Here is a 23,397-nt window from a genome sequence, read left to right as displayed (position 1 = left end):
AAACAAAGGTTGCTTAGATAGAAATGGACAATATCCTTCAAATCTAATTTCATCCAAACAATTCAACAAGAAAAAACCCACATAATCCCAAGCTCTTCCCCCAGGGATGTCTTGCTTCAAACAAAAGCCATTTTGATGTAGAACCCTCCTAATCCCTGCCCAAATCACGGCTAAAGAAAGGACTACCAGCCTACAGTCAGTGCTAGTGGCACAGATGCAATTTCCACACGCATCATGTTAATTTAGTTGACTGCCACCAGAAATGAATCCACCGGTAACAATGGAAGTATTGGTGAAACGACACTATCATCAGCCTGGCAAACAGCAAATAGTCACTGGATCTCTGACCGTGAAACAGCCCTCGTTCAACGAGAACTAATTAACGAGGGACTTCGCTTCACTGTTAGTAATAATCCTCTGTATAGTCATTGATGAAGTGGACTTGCATCTGAATGAGACAATTTACACCTTTAAATAGATTTCACTTTCTTTTGGAGTGTTTTTGTTTTAATTTTTTGCTCTTTTCCTTTAAAAAAAAAAGTCTTTTATGTGTAATTGAAAATCATGAAGATACCGTTGAAGTAACCCAAAAAATCCTTTAAAAATTATACTTAAAAAAATTATCATCACAGAATCTGTTGAAAACAGATTCACAAATAGATTTTCATACCTGATATATTTCATCTAGCATAATACCTGAAACTTCAAATAGAGATGAATCATTGTTGATAGAAGTAAAATGTGTCTTAAAAACTGGTAAACTGTACAGCTTTTTTAAAATATCAATTCTTACAGCATCAAAATATATAAAGTTGAAGTTTATTGTTTCTGTTTTCAGCACAGCATTTAAATGATGGTGATCCTTCACATGAAACAGTCTTATTACCAGTTCCTTTCTATCCATGACTTGTGGCTATGTTAGTTTTTTCAGTATTGCATGTCATTCTACAACATGACCTCAAGGATGGTCAGAAAAGATTACTTTGGCCATTATTCAAACCTTAAATCTTAAACAAGATCAAAGAGCATGCCTCTCGACACCATTGTCTTCTGTTGTTCTATAGTAGAAACATATATTTCAAAAGGGTTCCTCTGAATAATGAATCAAACATTAAAATTAAAATAGAATTTAATTCAAATGTTTTTTATAAAACAATGCCCATAAATGTACATCAGTCTGAAACAGCATCTTATTCTGTTGGGAATCTTGATACTATGAAATGGACTTTTTGTCCCTGGATTTTAAAAAAAGTTCATCAAGACAGTTGAAACTGATGACAATCTGGAGACGAATCCTCGATCTAGTTTCAGATCCATTGCAGTCAGACAGCACTAATTAACTGGGTAACAATACACAGTTATTACATGAGGTCTCATCGCAACTCATCAAGTCTCAAATCTCCTACAGAAAGAGAGTCAGGAAGAATCTCCATCATGGAGACAAAAGAACTGCTACATCTTGCATCACTGATCGAGAGTCGTATTACAGGTATTGTCTTTGAAAGTTTAGAAATGCATCAATTGGATCCTCGTGGCAACTGGCACAGAAGCCGTATCATATATAGCAAATAGTGGTGGTAATTGTGATGAATGGAAAACAGTAAGGTGATGCCAATTTCGGGAAGTATCCCTTCCAGGTGATGCTATCAAAGCTCATCAGCAATGGCATTAGAGCTTTTTGAAGTCTGAAATTCTCTTTTAAGGACAGTTGCATCATATTTAGCATGACATAATGCTTAATTAATCATCTCAAAAGAGACAAAACTTTAATGAAATGTTTTGTTTTTATATAAAAAAATGAGCCCGAAGGTCAAATGTTGAAACTTTAATTTTAAACATAAAGAATTTTTTGAAGATTTAATGAGGCCTGATATCATAAATACGGGGCCAAAAAATCCTTGGTCTCAATTACAGTGACAAAGGTCAGTTGACTGGCATATTATTAATCTTAAAGGAAGACCTGGATCAGGTCACTTGGCAGTCCCTTTGAGTATGAATCAGGTCATTCATACAAATTACCTGCCTGGTAAATAATTTCATCTAGAAAAATCTAGAAAGGACTGATGTCTATCACACTGGTACCATGGAACCTGTCTGCACACAAGTCAGGAACATCTGGACCTACAGTGGAAGGTAGCACTCTGTCCAACTTTAAATGTAGGTGAAGATCAGTTTGGATTAATGGAGTTCCTGTGATCTTGGAATATAAGCGAATAAACCCTTTTCATACTCAAAAGACATTTCTGCCAAAAGCAGAGATGATTGTACAATTCAGACTATACCATGAGCATGTGTTTATGAATTACTATCAAATAGTGATGATACCAGGTGAGTGCATCCTGCCCCACAAACACATGCAAAGGCAAGTCAATTGTTCACAAGGACAAGGTAGGGTTGGATGGGACAGCTATAACACTGACACGGCACTGCATCCCACACACAAAATGGGGCAGTGTGATGGAGTTATTGATGCGACAAAGCATTGCAGAGAAAACATTGGAAGTCAAACATGTTTTTCTTGGGATGTAGGGACTGTCTATGATATAGATTTGCTTCAGAAATACACATTTTCTCTGAATGTGGTCAAATAAAAACCACTCACTCCCCAGTGCATGTTTTAGGTAAAAACACAAGTGGGTGAGGTTTTCACCTGCGACATTTCACCAATATACGATGAACACCAGAACATCCTTCACAAATTTACACAAGTGAGTGAGGGAGTTGGTAGACTTGTACAAGTCTCTAAGCCAATAATTATTAGTTTAAATCATAATTTCTAGATTATGTAAATAATAAGACCAAGTTGTCTCTATAAGAGACTGGAGGCCTGACATATCTAGCCTTGCCAATTAGGAGGGTAGAAATACTACACATCCATGGACTTTTCTTTCAATACAGCCTTGGAGCAAGGCTAGTTAGTTGGGTTTCATGCCACTTTGGAAAGTATTTCACTTATATCACGTATCACCTCAGCTAGCTGTGGGTAGAAAGCCCAAAGTGATGCAGGTCTTAGACATTTACCGCCTTCGTGAAACCTACAAGCATAGGTACTGTGCTGAGAAACCTAGAAAAATAATCAACACAAACCAGCATTAGTACCCATGCTCACAGGTCTCTGGCACATCTAAGGCAGGTAACTCTGCATAGCAAATGTGTGGCACCGACAACTGGGCCACCCAGTATACACAAGGAGGGACTTACACCCACACACAGGTCCATAAAAATTCTCCATGCCAAAAGGAATCCAAAAATCAACCAATCAGAACCCACCTTCCACTTCCACTCCTCTGATGGGTGGGGATGATGTTGCAGGACCCAACGAGAGCGGGGATGTTGGCGGTGGCCCCGGACGTTGACTGAGCATGTTGGATGGACTTGATCATGGCGACGGCCTCCTGCTTCAGCTGACGGATGTGGGTCTCGCACACATCACACTGCAGCTGCTTCAGGTACTTGCGGAAACTTTCAGGCACTTGCAGTTTTTCCTCGATCCTCTCCAAGGACAGACCCTGCAAGACACGACAGTCAGTGATGATCTTCACACAGTGTTATGTCAATCTCATGTAAACAAATACATACCACATAGGTTTTTTTATAAATAATTTAAACTCTTTTGGACCCTTAACAACATGGTTCCTTAACCTGGGTCTGTTTCTCAGCTTTCAGAATTCAATGTCTTTTATTGAGAGACCCTACAAGAGAAAAGTCAGTTAGGACCTTCACACACAGTTAAATCAATTTTCATAAATTCATTCTTGGTTCTATAAAACATACCCACATGGAAGAAATATATTTTAGGCATTAAGACACAAATGTGCTCATGTTGGATTCCTGAAAGAACAAATCAGTAACCTGTTTCTGACATGATGCTGCAGAGAGCCCATTCTTTTGAACCTTAGATTCCATGTAGTATTTTGGTAGGTTGAGACGATATAAAGGTTGGTTAATGTACTGGGATTCAAACCCACCCCTTATGAGATCATCACACTAAATGTAAGTTGCCAGCAGTCAATATCAGATCTATGTATAGAACTTTCCCCTACATCTATTAAACAAATACATCTGTTTCTTAAGTGCATATTTCAAATTTCAGTTCGTCATTGAAACTGTTTTGTACAACATAAACCACTCTGAATTGAAACTAAATTGAAGTCCACTAAGCTGCAACATTTGCCTTCCATACAATGAAAGCTGGGATGATTCAAGGGAGAGAACCTTGCAAGGCATGTCAGTCTGCCTGTCTGAGCACTTGACAAAACTGTTTACAGTCAGATGTATCGATGAAGAACCAAAAATTTCATTTCAGAAGCCATAAAATATAAATGTAATTGTTTCAGCTGTTGTTGTGATCAGAAAAGTTATCCTTTATGCTTGATTGAGTGTGTTTGTGGTATTATGCCGTGTCAGCAATATTCGAGCTATAGGGTGGCAGCTTGTAAATAATGAGTCTGGATTACAGAATCCAGTGATTGATGTTATGAGCTACAACCCATGCCATCAGGGTACGATGGAACACAATCAACCAAGTCCTTGAACCTGACCACTGATCCATCTAGTTGCCTCTTATTCCATCTAGTTGCCTCTTATGACTAGCATAGGTTGTTGGAGATCTAGTCTAACCCAGAATCTCCACAGGACTTGTAAAGACATCATTGGGAATCACGGATATACACACCATGAAATGCACTGATATATTCACCATGCAATAAACTGATATATACACCATGAAAACACTGATATATACCGATATACATTCCATGAAATCAGAGCTACAGATAAAGTTGGGTGTTTTTTTGTATTTTACCCAGTGGGTTGATTTTGATTGGTTATCCACAAGTTTTTTAAGGTTTTTATGTTTTTTTCCCCACCTGCTTCTTTACATTTGGGTATTTAACTTAAAACTTTTTTCATAACAATCCCTGTTAATCATTTAAAACTATGTGAATAGTATTATACCCATCTGCATCTGCGTGCAGCTCCCTCTCCGGGAAGCCATTTTTGGGGTTATTTTTGTATTTGTTTAATCACCAATCACAACTGGTTAAGATACAACATGTACATTGACCAGGAAGGATCTGCTTTTCAATTGGCATCTATCAGTATGTTGTCGCAAAAGCTTTTCCAAATATAACTTTCGGTAAGTGAATTTGGCGATCGCCTGATACATAATCATTTTATCTAACTGTTGTAATATAAGCATAAATTTTATTTCAATAGCGTATTTATAGTTTTTGGTGCATATTTGATATGCTAGGATTTGATTTGTCTGCTTATTTCAGTTTATTTTATGCATATTTTATGCAAATACGAAGCTTATCTCGAGCTCTGAGAAATGCTCTGATATATACACCCAATACACTGATATACACATTATGCAATGCGCCGATAAACATATCATGAAATGCTCCGATATATACACCCAATACACTGATATATACAAAATGAAAACACTGTTATATATATCATGCAATGTGCGGATATACACATCATGAAATGCTCTGATATATACACCCAATACACTTATATACACATTATGCAATGTGCCGATATACATACCATGAAATGCTCTGATATATACACCCAATACACTGATATATACACCACGAAATGTACATGTCAAACACAGGACTTTAGTCTACGCATCTTTGATCCCATACATCGTCAAAAGGAAAAGCTCAGAATCAAGATAAAATCAAATTTTTATTGCATTTTGAGTGATGTTATCAATGCAATCTTTCAATCTACATCTACATTAACTACATGAAAGTGGGGGCTGCAGAGGGTGAAATGGACAGGATGCACAGCTTCCCCCATCTCCAGATAAACAGAGACATTTGTTCTTATTTCAACAGCATGATTAACCACATGGCCCCAGTGATATGTCAGTTAAATTACTTCCACCTGGCCTGTGTAGCAGGGACCACCACTACTGCCATAGACCAGCTAGTCTGTCGCCCAGACCCTAGATAATACATTAAAAAGGAATCCAACTCTAGAATGATTTGGCAATGTCTAAATTGCTTCAGCTCTGAAATTAAGGATTGGCTCCATTTGGATCTTTATGTTTTTTTATTTTGTAGATATATATTTTTGAATAAGATACCATTATTTTCTGGGCTCCATTTGAATTTTAATGGGTTTTTATTTTGTAGATATATATTTTTAAATAAGAAAAACTTTATTTCTGTGACTAAATGTCAGTCTATATATCAGGAAGAGTGAGACATTTGTTGTAGTTGATGCCATTCATCAGGGAGAGATAGAGACATGTCTGGGTCACTTTGCAGGCAAATTAGAACAAATCCTTAGTGAGGAGGGAAGTGGGGCGCGTTTAGGTGAGCTGGTGGAGTAGGAACTAGGTTTGAGGCTTAAACCTAATGAGAGAGAGGCAGAGAGATAAAGACAGGCAGAGAGAGAGAAAGAGAGGCAGAGAGAGAAAGAGGGAGAGGCAGAGAGAGAGAAAGGGAGAGAGAGAGAGAGAGAGAAGGAAGAGAGAGGCAGAGAAAGAAAGAGGGAGAGGCAGAGAAAAAGGGGAAGAGGGAGAGAGAGAGAGAGAGAAGGAAGAGAGAGAGAGAGAGAGACAGAAGATACAAGGGGGATCAGAAAGTGGGAGATGTGAGAGAAAAAGAACTAGAAGGGAAGAGAGGATGCATGAAGGAAGAAAAAGAAAGGGTGGATGGAGGAGATAAGTATAAAGGGGATGACAGTTAAACCATGAAGGATACATGGACGTGAGAGAGCGGAGAGAGGAGATGCAGGGAGGGGGTCACTAGCACATGTTATGTTAGCTACAGCATGGCTGGGGGGGAGAGAGAGAGGGAGGGCGGGAGGGAGGAGGTAGTGTCTGGGGAGGCAGACTCAAGCGTATATATCTCTGGATCTTCGTGAAAGTGAAAACAGTCCCGAGCCAGCAACTGGGAAGAAATTAGGTAACAGCTGGATATCTGGCCAATGAAATTGATTTTGGTCTGACTATCATAAAATCTTTCCGCATGATGTTTCTATTTGACAACTTTCACCGTTCAACAAAAGATGGGTAATTTTGTAAATGGGATGATGTACAAGAGATAAAGTCAGTAGCAAAACTGATTGCAATTTATATAATCGATGTCTGACAACGTGCATCAAAAATAACCAAATCTCCATCAACAAAGCACATGTGTTTTGTGTAAAAAGAATTCAAAATCTAACACAGTGCAATTGAACTACATGTGTTCATGGAGAACCAGCAACCAGAGCTCTAAGCTCATGCAATAAACATCAGGAATAATTTATTTTGATTCCGTTTCTCAAAACCGTTCTCTCCTCCTACTTAGATTACAAAATAAACTTGTAAAATCTACAATCTACACCTGTCTCCCTGATAGTGTTCATGACAGCTGAAATAGACGTGACTCTATTTCAAACCAAATTCCTCTTCACACCTAACAGATAGACATACTTATCTTACAGCCGACATCAACACCTACCAAGATATGACTCATCTTGCATTGTCGTCAATATTATTTACTGATTTAAATTTAGAAATTGACAACACCTCCTCCACCCTGTTATCACTTGTATCACATCAATGACCACACAGAAATGACATATTTACCTTACACAGCCTTAGTAATCACACCTGTCCTTGAAATAAGCAAGCCCCACTCACTTGTATGACAGTTACAGTGACACAGTGATTGCAATCTCTGCTTGTACATTTCACACAGCTAATTACATCACATGTTACTTGTACATATCACAGCTGGTTTCTAACAAGAATCCACAACCGAGTATCTCTGGCCCAACTGACTGCATGTTAAAACGCCGTCGTCACACTCGTCTTGTGTAAATTGCATTTGTAACGAGCTTTGACTTTTCAAACATACATACCTCTATAAACACAAAAGACTTCAAAGGGAGTCTCAAATGTCTCCCGGACTTAAGGTAGGTTTGTGAATGGAACATGATTCAAGGGCATACGTAAAATACCCTTTCCTACAATGTCAACGTTTCAGCAAGAACGCAAGAAATACATAAATGTTGGTATTGGTGTGGATTTCAAATGTCAAAATCTTGTCTCTTGTCTAAATCTGAAACGTATTTCAACACCATTTTATTTAAATCAAAACCATTAACTGTTGTTCAAATTTCTGAAATTAACACGTTACTCATATTTTTATGTAAATTATGATTGATGTTGAAGAGAGACGTGTATATCAGCTACAAGCCAACTGTCAATATGGTAATTAACAGGATTACATCCATCAATTACATCAAGCTTTTTAGTCAATTCTAAATCGAAATCCCCTGGAAATTCAAATCCAGGGGCGTAAATTTCAAAAGAGCATTAAAATAACAAAGAAAACAAGCAAAAATTATCCCCAACAAATTCACCCCTCAAAAGAACTGTAACATAAAACACTGCAGACATTTAAATAGTTAAAGTGAAAGAATGACATGTCTCATTGAAGGCGTCACGATTGGTTACAAGCCCGATAAAAAAGTCCCAGAATGCCTATAAAAAACGCTCTCATTGATTCGTAAGATGGGCCTAAATGAAGACATCCCGCGACTCTCTCCTCTGCAACATCTGCTGGGCTTTTCGAGCTGACTGTCCATTGTAGCAGGACCCCTAACCTGATTATGCTTCTGTTATTTGGGGCCACTACGAATCCAACATCAACTTGAACGAACTGGAGGAGCCAGGCTGTCAAATAGCTATTTGGAACTTGGCTCCTTGGCTCCTTGGCTCCTTGGCTACAGGACAATACCAGGAACAGTTGAGGAAGCAATCTGCCTTAGACAAATTATAGCCATGAAACAGAAAGGGTCCATGTGGTTATTTATTTCTTCACAGATAATGTATTTAAGGTTAATTTAAACTGAAACTTTTGGTGACACTTTGTTGATTTTTTTCGAAGATTTGTTTGGGTTTTGAATGACATCCTATTTGAATTGTTTGAAGCATTCTTTCTTCTGTGGCGCCACCATGTCAAAGCATTATGCTTTCTGTTTTTAAGGAGTGAAATGGGTTGCTGAAATATTTGGATAATGTCATTAGTTTCCTTTCATTTGATGTGTCATTTCAAATTGACAGGGCGCTCATAACATTTGACCTGATTAAGCCTGCTACACAGAAGTACACAATGTTGAGTGTTTTTGTAAATTTAGCGTTAAGCACTAACAATCACGACCATGATGTGAGCTCCAGCTGTTGGTATAATAACATAGGACCCTTGTGTAACCCCAACAGCAGACTCTGTCACAACAAACTCCAGCACCAAACTATCATCACCCAACCACCAACACCAAACTATCATCAACCAACCACCAACACCAAACTATCTTCACCCAACCACCAACACCAAACTATCAACACCCAACCACCAACACCAAACTATCATCACCCAACCACCAACACCAAACTATCATCTCCAAACCCCAACCCCAAACATTGTCACCACCCAACCCCAGCACCAAACTCCATCATCAGACAACCCCATCCCCAAACTTCGTCATCACCCAACCCCAAACCCCAACTCCCAAATCCATCATGACCCAACCCTACTAAATGTCATCATTACAATAGCCCAGGCTCACATGATCAACTGTAATTTAGGCCTGTTTCAATGATCAAATGTACTCAATCTCAATCTCATTCAGTGATCAAATATACTCTAACTCAATCTCATTCAGGAATCAAATGTACTCTAACCCAAACTCATTCAAAGATCAACTATACTCTAACTCAATAACATTCAGGAATCAAATATACTCTAACCCAATATCATTCTTGTATCAAATATACTCTAACCCAATCTCATTCAGGAATCAAATATACTCTAACCCAATCTCATTCAGGTATAAAAAATATTCTAACCCAATCTCATTCAGGTATCAAATGTACTCTAACCCAAACTCATTAAGAGATGAAATATACTCTAACCCAATCTCATTCTGGTATCAAATATACTCTAACCCAATCTCATTCAAAGATCAAATATACTCTAACCCAAACTCATTCAAGGATCAACTATACTATAACTCAATCTCATTCAGGAATCAAATATACTCTAACCCAATCTCATTCAGGTATCAAATATACTCTAACCCAATCTCATTCAGGTATCAAATATACTCAACCCCAAACTTATTAAGGGATCAAATATACTCTAACCCAAACTTATTACGGGATGAAATATACTCTAACCCAATCTCATTCAAAGATCAAATATACTCTAACACAATATCATTCAGGTATCAAATATACTCAAACCCAAACTCATTAAGGGATCAAATATACTCTAACCCAATCTCATTCAGGTATCAAATATACTCTAACCCAAACTCATTAAGGGATCAAATATACTCTAACCCAAACTTATTAAGGGATCAAATATACTCTAACCCAAACTTATTAAGGGATGAAATATACTCTAACCCAAACTCCTTCAGGGATGAAAAGTTAATGTACTATAACCATATCTGATCAATGCGACAACTGTGATAAACAATCATTAAGACTCCTTGCGCTCTCCTATTGCAACAACATTACGATGTGCATATAAAAACAAATACTATTCAAAACCTATTCAGATGAATCTGTCCAGATTCTATGCTGGGAGTGCCCTTGTGTTTAACGACAATATGTCTACACTGGGCAGAGTCATAAATGTTATATGTTTGGTCTCAAGGAAGGAATAAAATGCAGTAACTCTCAACTTTCATAGTTTAACTTCCTAACAAATAATGTATGCATAATTCAATCTCATGCAATCAATGGATGCAAATTCTGGTCCCTCCCAAATCTTCCCCCTCCCCTCCTCCCATAAGCACACGTCACTCTGCCCTGACCCCCTAACAAGCGGTTGACTCCCCCAGGTCACACAGGTGAGTCTAATCATGTTCAGGTGTCAGTGGTTTTAATTACACAAAATTGGAAATTGATGAAAAATATTATCGCCACCTCATTTCAATCTGACAGACAACATGGTGGAAAAATGAAATGGATATCACCTCAGCTATGACAAATCTCACTGTCAATGGCGAAAATTTCTGTCAGATTCAAATCTGTTTAATATTTTCGCAGTGACACACTGCTAAGGACCGAGGACATTGGGTTTTGTATTGACTTGCCCAGTGCGCGAAAACATTAATATCAGCTTAAAACATTTCCAAAGGAAATCAAGCTCGTGCAATTTTTATGTGAAGATGTCATCAAAATTTCCATCAAATGAATTAAAAGTAATTAATGTTCGTAGCCCGCCCATAGTTAAATTTCTGACTCAATCTTACCCTAAGCTTGCTCGTATTGGAGTACATGATGGCGGGAATTTCCTGTTACGCTTTCGTCAAATCTTGCGCTTCATATATAATCCTTCTAATGATAATGATTAATTTGCCCCACAGCAGTTCTTTATTTGCTTGACATCATGACTCCTTTAATGAGAAGAATTGGATCATGGACCCAAGGTCCACTCTCTTGGAACAAAAGACTAACTATTACTGGCAATGCACAAGTACCAAGGTTCAAGCACCCTCAGTTTCGAGGGTTTAGTTTCCAAGCACATAAAGTACATGTGTTTTTTAACTGTTTGCCAAGATAACTGCTTCCTGCACTGCAGAACAACAAAACTCATTTGCAATAAAACTTTAGTTATTGTTGGGCCCTAGCAAACCATCTGGTGTCAAAGCCAGCCTCTTCCTTTCCAAACACACTGTGCATGATAAAACGGTTCCCATTCTCAATAAACTGCAAGGAGTTGATAAAACCCTGCAAACGCAGATAAAAACAAGAATTGTGTGCCGAAAACTTTAATTGTGTGATAAAAATGCCTAACCGGAGAGATCCACCATTAAAAAGATGGCAGGCATCGTAAAGATCCCTAACATCATAAGATCTAGAATAGGGCTAGTGTTATCTGTTATATGCAATGGAGCCGTTCAAATGAAATGTCTTAATGATTTGAAATAATTCCCAGCTTTGAAAATTGTAAATTTGCTTTTCATGTATTTGTCTGACACAAGAATGTAGAATATCCATTTACGTTATCTCTAATAAAATATTAAAACCCAGCTAGATATTTAAATTATCATCAGCATCTGTGACAAATGTCTACAGCTTTATCAATGACAGACACATGACAATATATATTCGAAAAGTACATTTCAAACTGGAACATAAAATCAATTTTGAAAGGAATTTCATGACCACTGCATTAGACATGTAGACATATGTTTACAAACTGAAATGTACATTGAAATTAACATGTATTTCCCCTACTGTGTAACTGTGATCCTTAAGCAAATTATAGCAGATAATGTTATTGACATGCACTCAGGGAAATGGATAAGCTGTGTACATTGCACTATCAATACAAGCTGTTTGTCACAATTGTATATTTACATGGTGCGTATGCCAACGTTGATACATTACAACACATAGTAGACGGATTCTTGGGTTTATTTCTCAGAAGTATGTAAAATAAACTTATAAAGTATCTTATATGATGACGTCTTCAGTTGCCAAACTCTTAAGCAAACATACTCGAAATTCCATATATGATTGAGTAAATGTCCAAGTAGCTTTGTCAAAACATGGCAATGTTATTGAAACGGAAAATTGAACAGTGAGTGTATTGGCATTAAACTTGTTTGTCATATCCTTGACATGACTTACTGGAACAAACAAAAGCTTAAGAAGTACTCTTAGGTATGTCAAAGGAGGTCAACTGGTGATCAATGTTACATGTAACCCACAGATTGGAGTGTATTCAATGTTACATGTCACCCACTGACTGTAGTGTATTCAATGTTACATGCCACCCACTGATTATAGTGTATTCAATGTTACATGTCACCCACTGACTGTAGTGTATTCAATGTTACATGCCACCCACTGACTGTAGTGTATTCAATGTTACATGTCACCCACTGACTGTAGTGTATTCAATGTTACATGCCACCCACTGACTGTAGTGTATTCAATGTTACATGTCACCCACTGTCTGTAGTGTATTCAATGTTACATGCCACCCACTGATTGTATGGTATTTAATGTTACATGTCACCCACTGACTGTAGTGTATTCAATGTTACATGTCACCCACTGACTGTAGTGTATTCAATGTTACATGTCACCCACTGTCTGTAGTGTATTTAATGTTACATGTCACCCACTGACTGTAGTGTATTTAATGTTACATGTCACCCACTGACTGTAGTGTATTTAATGTTACATGTCACCCACTGTCTGTAGTGTATTCAATGTTACATGCCACCCACTGATTGTATGGTATTTAATGTTACATGTCACCCACTGACTGTAGTGTATTCAATGTTACATGTCACCCACTGACTGTAGTGTATTCAATGTTACATGTCACCCACTGTCTGTAGTGTATTCAATGTTACATGTCACCCACTGACTGTAGTGTATTTAATGTTACATGTCACCCACTGACTGTAGTGTATTCAATGTTACATGTCACCCACTGTCTGTAGTGTATTTAATGTTACATGTCACCCACTGACTGTAGTGTATTTAATGTTACATGTCACCCACTGACTGAAGTGTATTTAATGTTACATGTCACCCACTGACTGTAGTGTATTTAATGTTACATGTCACCCACTGACCGTAGTGTATTTAATGTTACATGTCACCCACAGATTGTAGTGTATTTAATGTTACATGTCACCCACTGACTGTAGTGTATTTAATGTTACATGTCACCCACTGACTGTAGTGTATTTAATGTTACATGTCACCCACTGACTGTAGTGTATTTAATGTTACATGTCACCCACTGACTGTAGTGTATTTAATGTTACATGTCACCACAGACTGTAGTGTATTCAATGTTACATTTCACCCACTGACTGTAGTGTATTCAATGTTACATGTCACCCACTGACTGTAGTGTATTCAATGTTACATGTCACCACAGACTGAAGTGTATTCAATGTTACATGTCACCCACTGACTGTAGTGTATTCAATGTTACATGCCACCCACAGACTGAAGTGTATTCAATGTTACATTTCACCCACTGACTGTAGTGTATTCAATGTTACATGTCACCCACTGACTGTAGTGTATTCAATGTTACATGTCACCCACTGTCTGTAGTGTATTCAATGTTACATGTCACCCACTGTCTGTAGTGTATTCAATGTTACATGTCACCCACTGACTGTAGTGTATTTAATGTTACATGTCACCCACTGACTGTAGTGTATTCAATGTTACATGTCACCCACTGACTGTAGTGTATTCAATGTTACATGTCACCCACTGACTGTAGTGTATTCAATGTTACATGCCACCCACTGACTGTAGTGTATTCAATGTTACATGCCACCCACAGACTGAAGTGTATTCAATGTTACATGCCACCAACTGACTGAAGTGTATTCAATGTTACATGTCACCCACTGTATGTAGTGTATTCAATGTTACATGTCACCCACAGACTGAAGTGTATTCAATGTTACATGTCACCCACTGTATGTAGTGTATTCAATGTTACATGCCACCCACTGACTGAAGTGTATTCAATGTTACATGTCACCCATTGTATGTAGTGTATTCAATGTTACATGCCACCCACTGACTGTAGTGTATTCAATGTTACATGTCACCACAGACTGTAGTGTATTCAATGTAACATGTCACCCACTGGCTGTAGTGTATTCAATGTTACAAACTCATAATTGTTGATATGAACCCACTCATCAGGAATTTCCAAGACCCAAAATAGTTTTGCCGTCCCAATTTATTTTCCATTAAGACGGTACCAGCAGTTAATAATACTCCATTCACCACGATACTGTGAACTGGCTGCAGAGACCTTCGACATGTCCTCAACTTGACCTATATCCCTTTAACAGTACACTTCATCATTTACTCTCATATCAAATATTCATATCTTTATAATAAAGATTATAGCACTATAGTTCATATTGAGGTCAGAGGTGACATCGATCTATCCATGTTATCAACAAATCTATATTCATTTCAAGCAAAAAGGGGATCAATGATAAGTAGAGGTTGACATGTCTTTGGACACATTTGTAAACAGCAATGAACATTGATAAAATAATAATGTATGTTGAGGGAGTGCTTTTTTAACAGGATTATGGCAATGAAAATCTCTGACTCAGTTTCAGCCAGTTTGATAACCTTGTATACACAGAGACGGAGAATTCTTCTTTTGACTGATTTTGACAGATCGAAATGGTCTTTTCTGAGCAGTTCATCCTCATAAATCAGAACTCAATTTCAAGAGAGCCTATCCGAATTCACAGCAACGCATAAATAAAAATCAAACCGGCCTCGAATCAGCGAGGCAACACGGCAACTGGCCATAACGCAGGGAACCAGTCTGACTCTTCACACATGGCCAACTTCCAATTTAATGCAAATATCTCTAAATTGAATACTGACATTGTTCCCAGAGAATTTTTGCCCACTCCATTGGCAAGGCTTGCCTAGAAGCACTTAACGAGGAACCCCTTCCCTAACTAATTACAATCCTAGTTCTTCTAGTTGCCAGTTCCTAATTCATCAGCTCCTAATATACCACAAGGCTGTCAGAAAACAGACTCACCGATATTTGTTGTGGCGCCACCAACAGAACTACAGATCACAATTGGTGACAAGGACACCATGAGTTTCATAAAGCTACTCGAGATCAAGCTTTTTCCTTTTCTGTTAAAGGGCCGTCTTCACGATCACATCCATGCACAGGATACAACAAAATTAGCAGGTTGTGTATGTGATATATACTCTGAAGTGAACCGGTTTCTCCTCAACACGTAGCTTGTTAATAACACCATGATCATATCATATATTACTGTGACAGCTGATGTGTGAAGAACCCTTCAATGATTGAAACTCCTGTCTGACCTCATGCTCTTAAGTATAAACATTAAGTCTGTCTGACTAGATACGAGGGCTTCTGTACATACATGTTTGAAAGAACAAGATCACAGCATAAAAGGAATTCACTTGTGAAGTGGTGACAGTAGTGCAAGAATCGTGTCGTCCCAAATTTCAACTATTTTTTTCACTTTTAAGTGTTCACGGGTTTAGAAATTTCCTATTTCCCAGCCCATACAACAGTGAAGATATTTTCCTCCAGACTAGTCCCTACTACTACCCTCAGAAAACCTCTAAGCTTATATAAACACGTACACCAGTATTTGAAGTATGTTTTAACAAAGGAGGAAAAGAAGTCCTTTTTCTTCCTCTGTTAACAATAGACACACGAAAGGCAATGTCAATATTAGTTTCGCAAAGTAAATCCCTTATGAAAAACAAACTATTCTTGGTCAATACAAAGACAGTGATTATATACCTAGTCCCTGTGTTGGGCAGGTCATTATATGATTATAGCTCAAATCTGTCCGTTCCAGATACAATCAATGACCACAGAGCAGTTAGAGTGTCCTTTTAACTGTAATACCCTGATAGGGCCATCTACCTCCCAATTACATATCATTTCAGTAGGTTGACATCCTAGTTTAAGGCACTGAGATTTATCCTACCCCTGTCTATTACTGACAGGGCTGTGAATATATCTCCCATGCTACCTACCACAGGACTGCCACAAGCTATCTTCCCTACCACTTATCGAGGGTAATGGGCTGAAAATTAGGCAATCCAAACCCCTAGGGTTGCAGCAATAACTTAATTGTAGTATATTTTACTCCAGAGTTGGACCACTGCCATGAGGCTGATTGTTTATGATGAATAGGTGATGGTTAAAGGATTGTTGTGACTTCCAAACCTGCTTCTTCAATGTCAGTTATTGGGAAGATAGTTTGTCAGGCACATAAAAAGCCCTACAAAGGTATTATTACCCAATATGTCTGACTAATCATAAAATTGGAAGCTAAGCCAAATGGCCAACTTTACTGTTTATATTGTACGTAACATGTATGTAGCATATAACTTCATATATACAACAGCGGGTAAGTATACTTAATAATTGGGCTAAAGTTTGTTTCTAAATTAGATATGTGACTTTAAGAATTAAACTGAGAAATCTAAAATCAACATTTGTTTATATTTTAAATCCTAATGTATGCTACAGAATGATATTATCTATATATGTCATATTCTAAATAACCAAGGATATTTCATATTTGTCAAATGCTGGGGTTCCATAAATCTTTGTAGAAAAAAAATCATATTTAAAATCCCATATGAATTATTGAATCATATACATGAGGCCACAACCAACTATTTACTGATGATTTAGTCACAAGTGAAGAGCTAGTGGACAAACTATCTTCACATGACAAATTCATCTTGCAGGTCATGATGTATGTACCATATTGAACAATACCTTAACCAGGGAGTAACTGAGAACACCTGATACATACACGCTATATATTTCCACAGGCACTTGTAACATACATACTATATACATAGGTTCAAGAACCTGTAACATACAAGCTATATGCATAGGTTCAAGCACCTGTAACATACAAGCTGTATACATCCTTTCAAGCACCTGTAACATACACCCTATCTACATCCTTTCAAGCACCTGTAACATACACCCTATCTACATCCATTCATGCACCTGTAACATACAAGCTATATATATCTGTTCAAGAACCTGTAACATACAAGCTATACATATCTGTTCAAGCACCTGTAACATACAAGCTGTACACATCCGTTCAAGCACCTGTAACATACACCCCATCTTCACCCATTCACGCGCCGGTAACATACAAGCTACATATATCCGTTCAAGCACCTGAACCATATACCCTATCTACATTCATTCACTCACCTGTAACATATAAGCTATATATATCCTTTCAAGCACCTGTAACATACACCCTATCTACATCCATTCAAGCACCTGTGACATACAAGCAATCTACATTCATTCAAGCACCTGTAACATACAAGCAATCTACATTCATTCAAGCACCAGTAACATACAAGCAATCTACATCCATTCAAGCACCTGTAACATACAAGCTATCAACATCCATTCAAGCACCTGTAACATACAAGCAATCTACATTCATTCAAGCACCTGTAACATACAAGCTATCTACATTCATTCAAGCACATGTAACATACAAGCAATCAACATCCATTCAAGCACCTGTAACATACAAGCTATCAACATCCATTCAAGCACCTGTAACATACAAGCTATCAACATCCATTCAAGCACCTGTAACATACAAGCTATCAACATCCATTCAAGCACCTGTAACATACAAGCTATCACGCCATAGGCACCTGAAGCATACAAGCTGTATACTACTATGTGCACCTGTAAGATACAAGGTATCTACAGAAACAGCTCCTGTAATATACACGCTATCTACAGCCATAAACACCTTTACCACATAATCAGATGGACATTTCAACACATTTTCAACATAAAGAACACACACTAGGCACACACGTTAATCACCTCTAGATTTCACAAAGTGCACTTTCAGCACATTTCACTGCATGATATGGACAACTTTAACACTCTGATGACCTGTCAGTGTCAAAGTGTTATCAGGGCATGTACCACTGTGGTAATCGACCACCCTAGGTGAATCTATCCATCACTCAAGTCAGCTAGGTAGAGCTATGTATGCCTCAGTGCAAAATGCTCAACTGCACATTGTACAGCCCTGCGCCACAGAGGCAGCAAGACAGGTTGATATTGAAATGTACGTCCTCAGAATGCAGTCATGCTGGTAATCAATTTCATCACTGACATGGCAACAATACAAATACTTGCGGCTTATTAGCATAACAGTCTATGAATTCACATTTTAAACGGTGGCACGGAAGTTGTCAGTTCAGCATTATTTCAGCTGATTTTGTGTTACATGATGTGTACACAATAGAACATGTTTCTTATAATTAACAGTTAATAAATTCTATTCATGCACCTGTTGTCATTTTACTGTTACAAAGATTAACATAAAAGCGGTGTGGGGTAACCAAGAGGTTAAAGCGTTTGCTCGTCACGCCAAAGACATGGGTTCGATTCCCCACATTGGTGTCGTCTGTGGTGATATTGCTGGAATATTGCTAAAAGCAGCATAAACCATACTCACTCACTCACTCACTACAATGTCTTATGTTGGTTTTTTTTGTCCTATTGTCACTACTATTTTATTTGGCATGTTCCTTTCAATGAAACTGATAGTGAAATGAATACCCCTGTGAGACTGACAATTTGATCAATTACAATGTAGACACACTTTTATACTCAATTCCCCTGTTGAATTAAGTCAACATGATGTGAACACAACAATATCAGTTTGAACTCCTCCAGCATGCTCACTATGAAGCCTGGCAGTAAGTACATGCATGACAGCCTGGTTCTGTCCATTCGCAGATGTTGTTGGTTTCATGTGACACGATATTTACACAACTGAATTAGGTCAATCAGGATGTTAAGGCGAGTTAAAAAAATTGTCTTGATTTTCATTACTTTTTCTAAAAACTGGTTGGAGGATTTTTATATATATTTTTTTGTAGGTGAAAATCTATCAAATTCTATTCTAAAGTAATACTCTTTCAGCCAGACCAAAGTAACATGACACAGCTAGGTTCACCTTCGAAACCTGACACTCTAAATGGCAGGAGCAAAAAGATGAAATTTACAAGTGAAAAAAGTATTAGGGTAAAAGAAACGAGAAATTTATGTTAACAAGCCTAACAAGCAAGTTTTGGAATATATTTTGGAAAGCCAATCTTAATCTGCATTGATAATGAACTCTAGGTATGCTTTGTTTGTTTGTTGTTAGCGGTCTGTAAATAATTGAGTCTGGACCAGACAATCCAGTGATTGATGTCATGAGCATCAATCCACACAATTGGGATATGATGACATGCATCAACAAAGTCAGCGAGCCTGACCGACCGATCCCGTTAGTCGCCTCTTACTACAAGCACAGTCGCCTTTTACGCTCCAAGTATGAAACGTTATGACAACATACTTTCATATGTACCGGTATGCTTGTTGTTTATATATATGCATAGATATATATCCCATAGTGATAACTATATCAGTACAAGTACAAAGGTTTCATTATTGTCCTGAATGGAATATATCTGATATTGACAACCTTCCTATGAAAAACAAGTACCAACTTGTTAATTTCCTATATGAAGTATATGTGATATTGACAATGTTACATCCCGTTACAACAAATAGTTTCACTGGTTTCCTTCACACAAATATTTATAAAAGAAATATAACATAATCTTCTTCTGTTAAAACATAAAATGAAGCTAGATATCAGTTTCCATGGATACCAGATACACAAGTCAATGTGATCCCAATGCAAATACACAAACTGTAAAATGTTGATGCTAAATTACCAGGCTGATATGAATCTAGTCCAGTGTATATATATTCTACATATCCTCCATTCAGTAGAATGACAGGAATGTGATTCCAAGATGGAAACTGACACCCAGTGGTTTGAAAAGACAACATGTTACTTTACAATCTATTTAAAACAAACAGGAAATTAACAACAGCAGATATGCATTGCTAAATGCAATAAAAGGCCCTTGTGTGAAAAATAGAAACAAAGAGAAAGCCTAATAAATTCAGCAATCCTGAGTAGTAGATACATTTAAACCAAGCTCACAACCCATCTATATTTCATAGACAGAGATTATTTGAAATGTTCCATGAATCATTTATAATTAGGTCACAACCAACTCCAGTTACAAGTTTAATAAAATATTAAGGTTAAATTGTTAAGAAGAAATATCATAACTGCTCAGCTGATGAATTTTCATTTATTATTTACACATCAGCTAAATATATAAATACACAATAACCAAGAATGTGTAGGATTTCATAACTCCTGAAATGGAGCACCCCCTGTGATTGACAGTAATAGACACTCTATGTTTGGAGTGATGTTTTTATGCCAATGTTGACACCAGAATGGAGATGAAAACTGTCACAGGCCAAAACATGATATAACATTAAAGAAGAGAAAACTGAAAAAAACTTGAAGTTAGTAGAAAACACACTGTGAAAGCTATCAATGTAATTGGGGTTATAACTATAACACAACAGTGAAAAAAGTAATACAGCGAATCTTCAGCTTTCTATATATTTACATAGGCTTATCTTTCACTGGGGCTACAAAGCATAGAAGCTAAAGTAAGATACTGTCTGCAACAGTGGAAACGGTTCTTTCATTTATCAAGGAGGGCTGCCAAAAGATGCAGTTGTGATTAATGGTTAACATGCGGTGCTGAGCTATCTTGATTTCTGCTGGTGGCAGAGCTGGGAGTACCAACAAAGCAGAGCTCAGGGTACCGTAAGAGGCATTGACCTCCGAGCTGGGATCTATCTTTGACAGGATTTCCCCCAAATCCGCCCTGGTTGAGGAATGTTACACTTGACAAAATCTTCAAAATTTCCCAAAATTCGAAAAATGAGATCAGTAAGACGTTTCTTATCAGATTTTATCAAGCCAAACATTTTCAACTTTAAACATGACAAGGCGTAAGGAATACGCAGAAAAAAGCAAATCTTACTTGTGTTGATATAAACAGATAAGCACAACTCTGCATGTGTTGATAAGAACCGGGCAAGCACAGCATATTACCCTTTTGATTCAAACAATGCAGCACTGATTTATATGGTGTTGATCTGACCGGGATGCACAACTTTAAAGGTGTTGATCTGAACAGGGAATATATGGTCTTAAACGGACACATTTTATACACTTATCACCTGTAAGGTATTTATTTGTAAATTATTTCGATAAAATGTTATTTTAGGCTGCAGTCAGAACTATTCCAGCCTTATGGCAAAGGAATTGTACACAATTTTAAAAATGATGAGAATTTACCTTCCGATTTGCTATGGTGTATTCTTTCATTTCAAAGGTCTAACTGTTATAGTGCCATTACAAACAGACCTGTTCTGGTCCTAAATGACCCTCCTCCCCACTCCACTCCTCATAAATCCCCATAAATCCCCAAGGTACGTGCCACGTGTTAGAGATTCCTCAAATCCAGCATGGTCACTGGATGGTCGCACAGGCGGGGGTCGTGTTCATGGCATATTTGGCATGTCCATCAGTTGTCAAAACTCCTGACGCAATGTACACACGCTAATCAATTACATAATTCAGTGCTAATTATGACAATCAATGTCGCATTTACAGGCTGTCGAGGATCGAGTTTACGTGATAAAGCTATATCAACGATAAGGCACTGCACAGCTTGAACTAATTAGAAAAACATTCCAAGGAATCCAGCTACTGATTTACCATGTTCTTAGCGTGAAATAAGCAATGAATAGTACATTTCTAACAGAAACATTGTGTGACAATGTCAGTTATGACAGTCGATGTTTATAGTGATAAATTAACACCTGCAACACGTTTATAACGCTATGTATTCAATACCTGCTACATTGATAGACGCTTAGCAGCCCAAACAACTGAAAATTTCTTCCACCTAAAAATATAGATACATATCTGATGAATCCTTAACATTGTTAATTATTATCAATGAAGAAACGAATACATATGCCCTAAAGCTCTGATCAATTCCGAAAACTGGAGTTTATATTTATGATATATCATAACTTAATTCAATAAACAGGAATACAACCAACATATAGGGACAACATACTTTCACAAATGTAGTCACGACTTAGGATTCATCCCAAAGCTGTTGGATATACCGTTGGAATACAAATGTTGTACTAAATACAAGGGAGTGCCCGAAATAGCTCTCAAAATCCTTCCAAAGACAACGAAGAGGCAACACAAGCGTTGACGCCGGTCAAGTTTAGGATGTACAGTTGGCCGCAAGCTGTTTTCACGCGTTTCACTGCCTCGCGGAACGACTGTGAAATGTATCGGTAGATAAATCACTTGGTGTAAGTTCATCGCTATCTCTTCTGATTGCTTCCACAGTTCATCCACAAACTCTGACAGGCACAGGCAGAGGGGAACAGTGTGTCGACCGGCATTAGGGCACACGGTAAGGCAGCGGCATCGCCTTATAGAGAGTGCCCCCATCCCTATCAGTTTCACTTCCGCGTCTGGAGATGATTCTTGTGTTTAGGTCTGTGGACGTGCACATTAGGGAATTTTTTCCCTTGGATTACGCTTTTTTCACTAACCAAAGAATCAGTGGTCGAAAGAAGTATCAAACTTCAACAAAATATTTTAAAAAAAGATTTCTTGGTCAAAAGATTACCCCACTTCCAATTTTGACCTACTTAATGCGTACTTAGATTTTGTTTAAACACACACAGACACTTGTGTTTGATATTAAGTGTCATGTTAGTGAGTAACGTGTCAGAAACATATGAATTTGTATAATGTTTAATTATTATGACACATCGATTCAGAAATATGTTGAATTTTCGCAAATATAGAAAA

General features: G+C 37.6%; 1 protein-coding gene across 6 annotated transcripts in view; it reads right to left on the bottom strand.

Annotated features, from left to right (window-relative positions):
• Positions 1-23,397, bottom strand: part of LOC124137030 (kinesin-like protein KIF26B) — a 324,882-nt gene that overhangs the window by 140,147 nt on the left and 161,338 nt on the right. For 5 of the 6 annotated variants that reach the window (XM_048403869.1, XM_046503131.2, XM_046503128.2 and 2 more), the window contains one exon: positions 3,271-3,509. In XM_048403869.1, the coding sequence (XP_048259826.1) occupies positions 3,271-3,509 (239 nt within the window). Of the gene's footprint in view, positions 1-3,270; positions 3,510-15,593; positions 15,701-23,397 lie in introns of those variants that run through there. The other variant, XM_046503132.2, reaches the window with a different exon arrangement.

Source organism: Haliotis rufescens, unplaced genomic scaffold, assembly GCF_023055435.1.
Source record: "Haliotis rufescens isolate VD_foot unplaced genomic scaffold, xgHalRufe1.0.p SCAF_3, whole genome shotgun sequence".
Lineage (NCBI taxonomy): Eukaryota > Metazoa > Mollusca > Gastropoda > Lepetellida > Haliotidae > Haliotis > Haliotis rufescens.
Note: the sequence above shows the minus strand (reverse complement) of the source record. Positions and strands in the feature narration are given on the sequence as shown.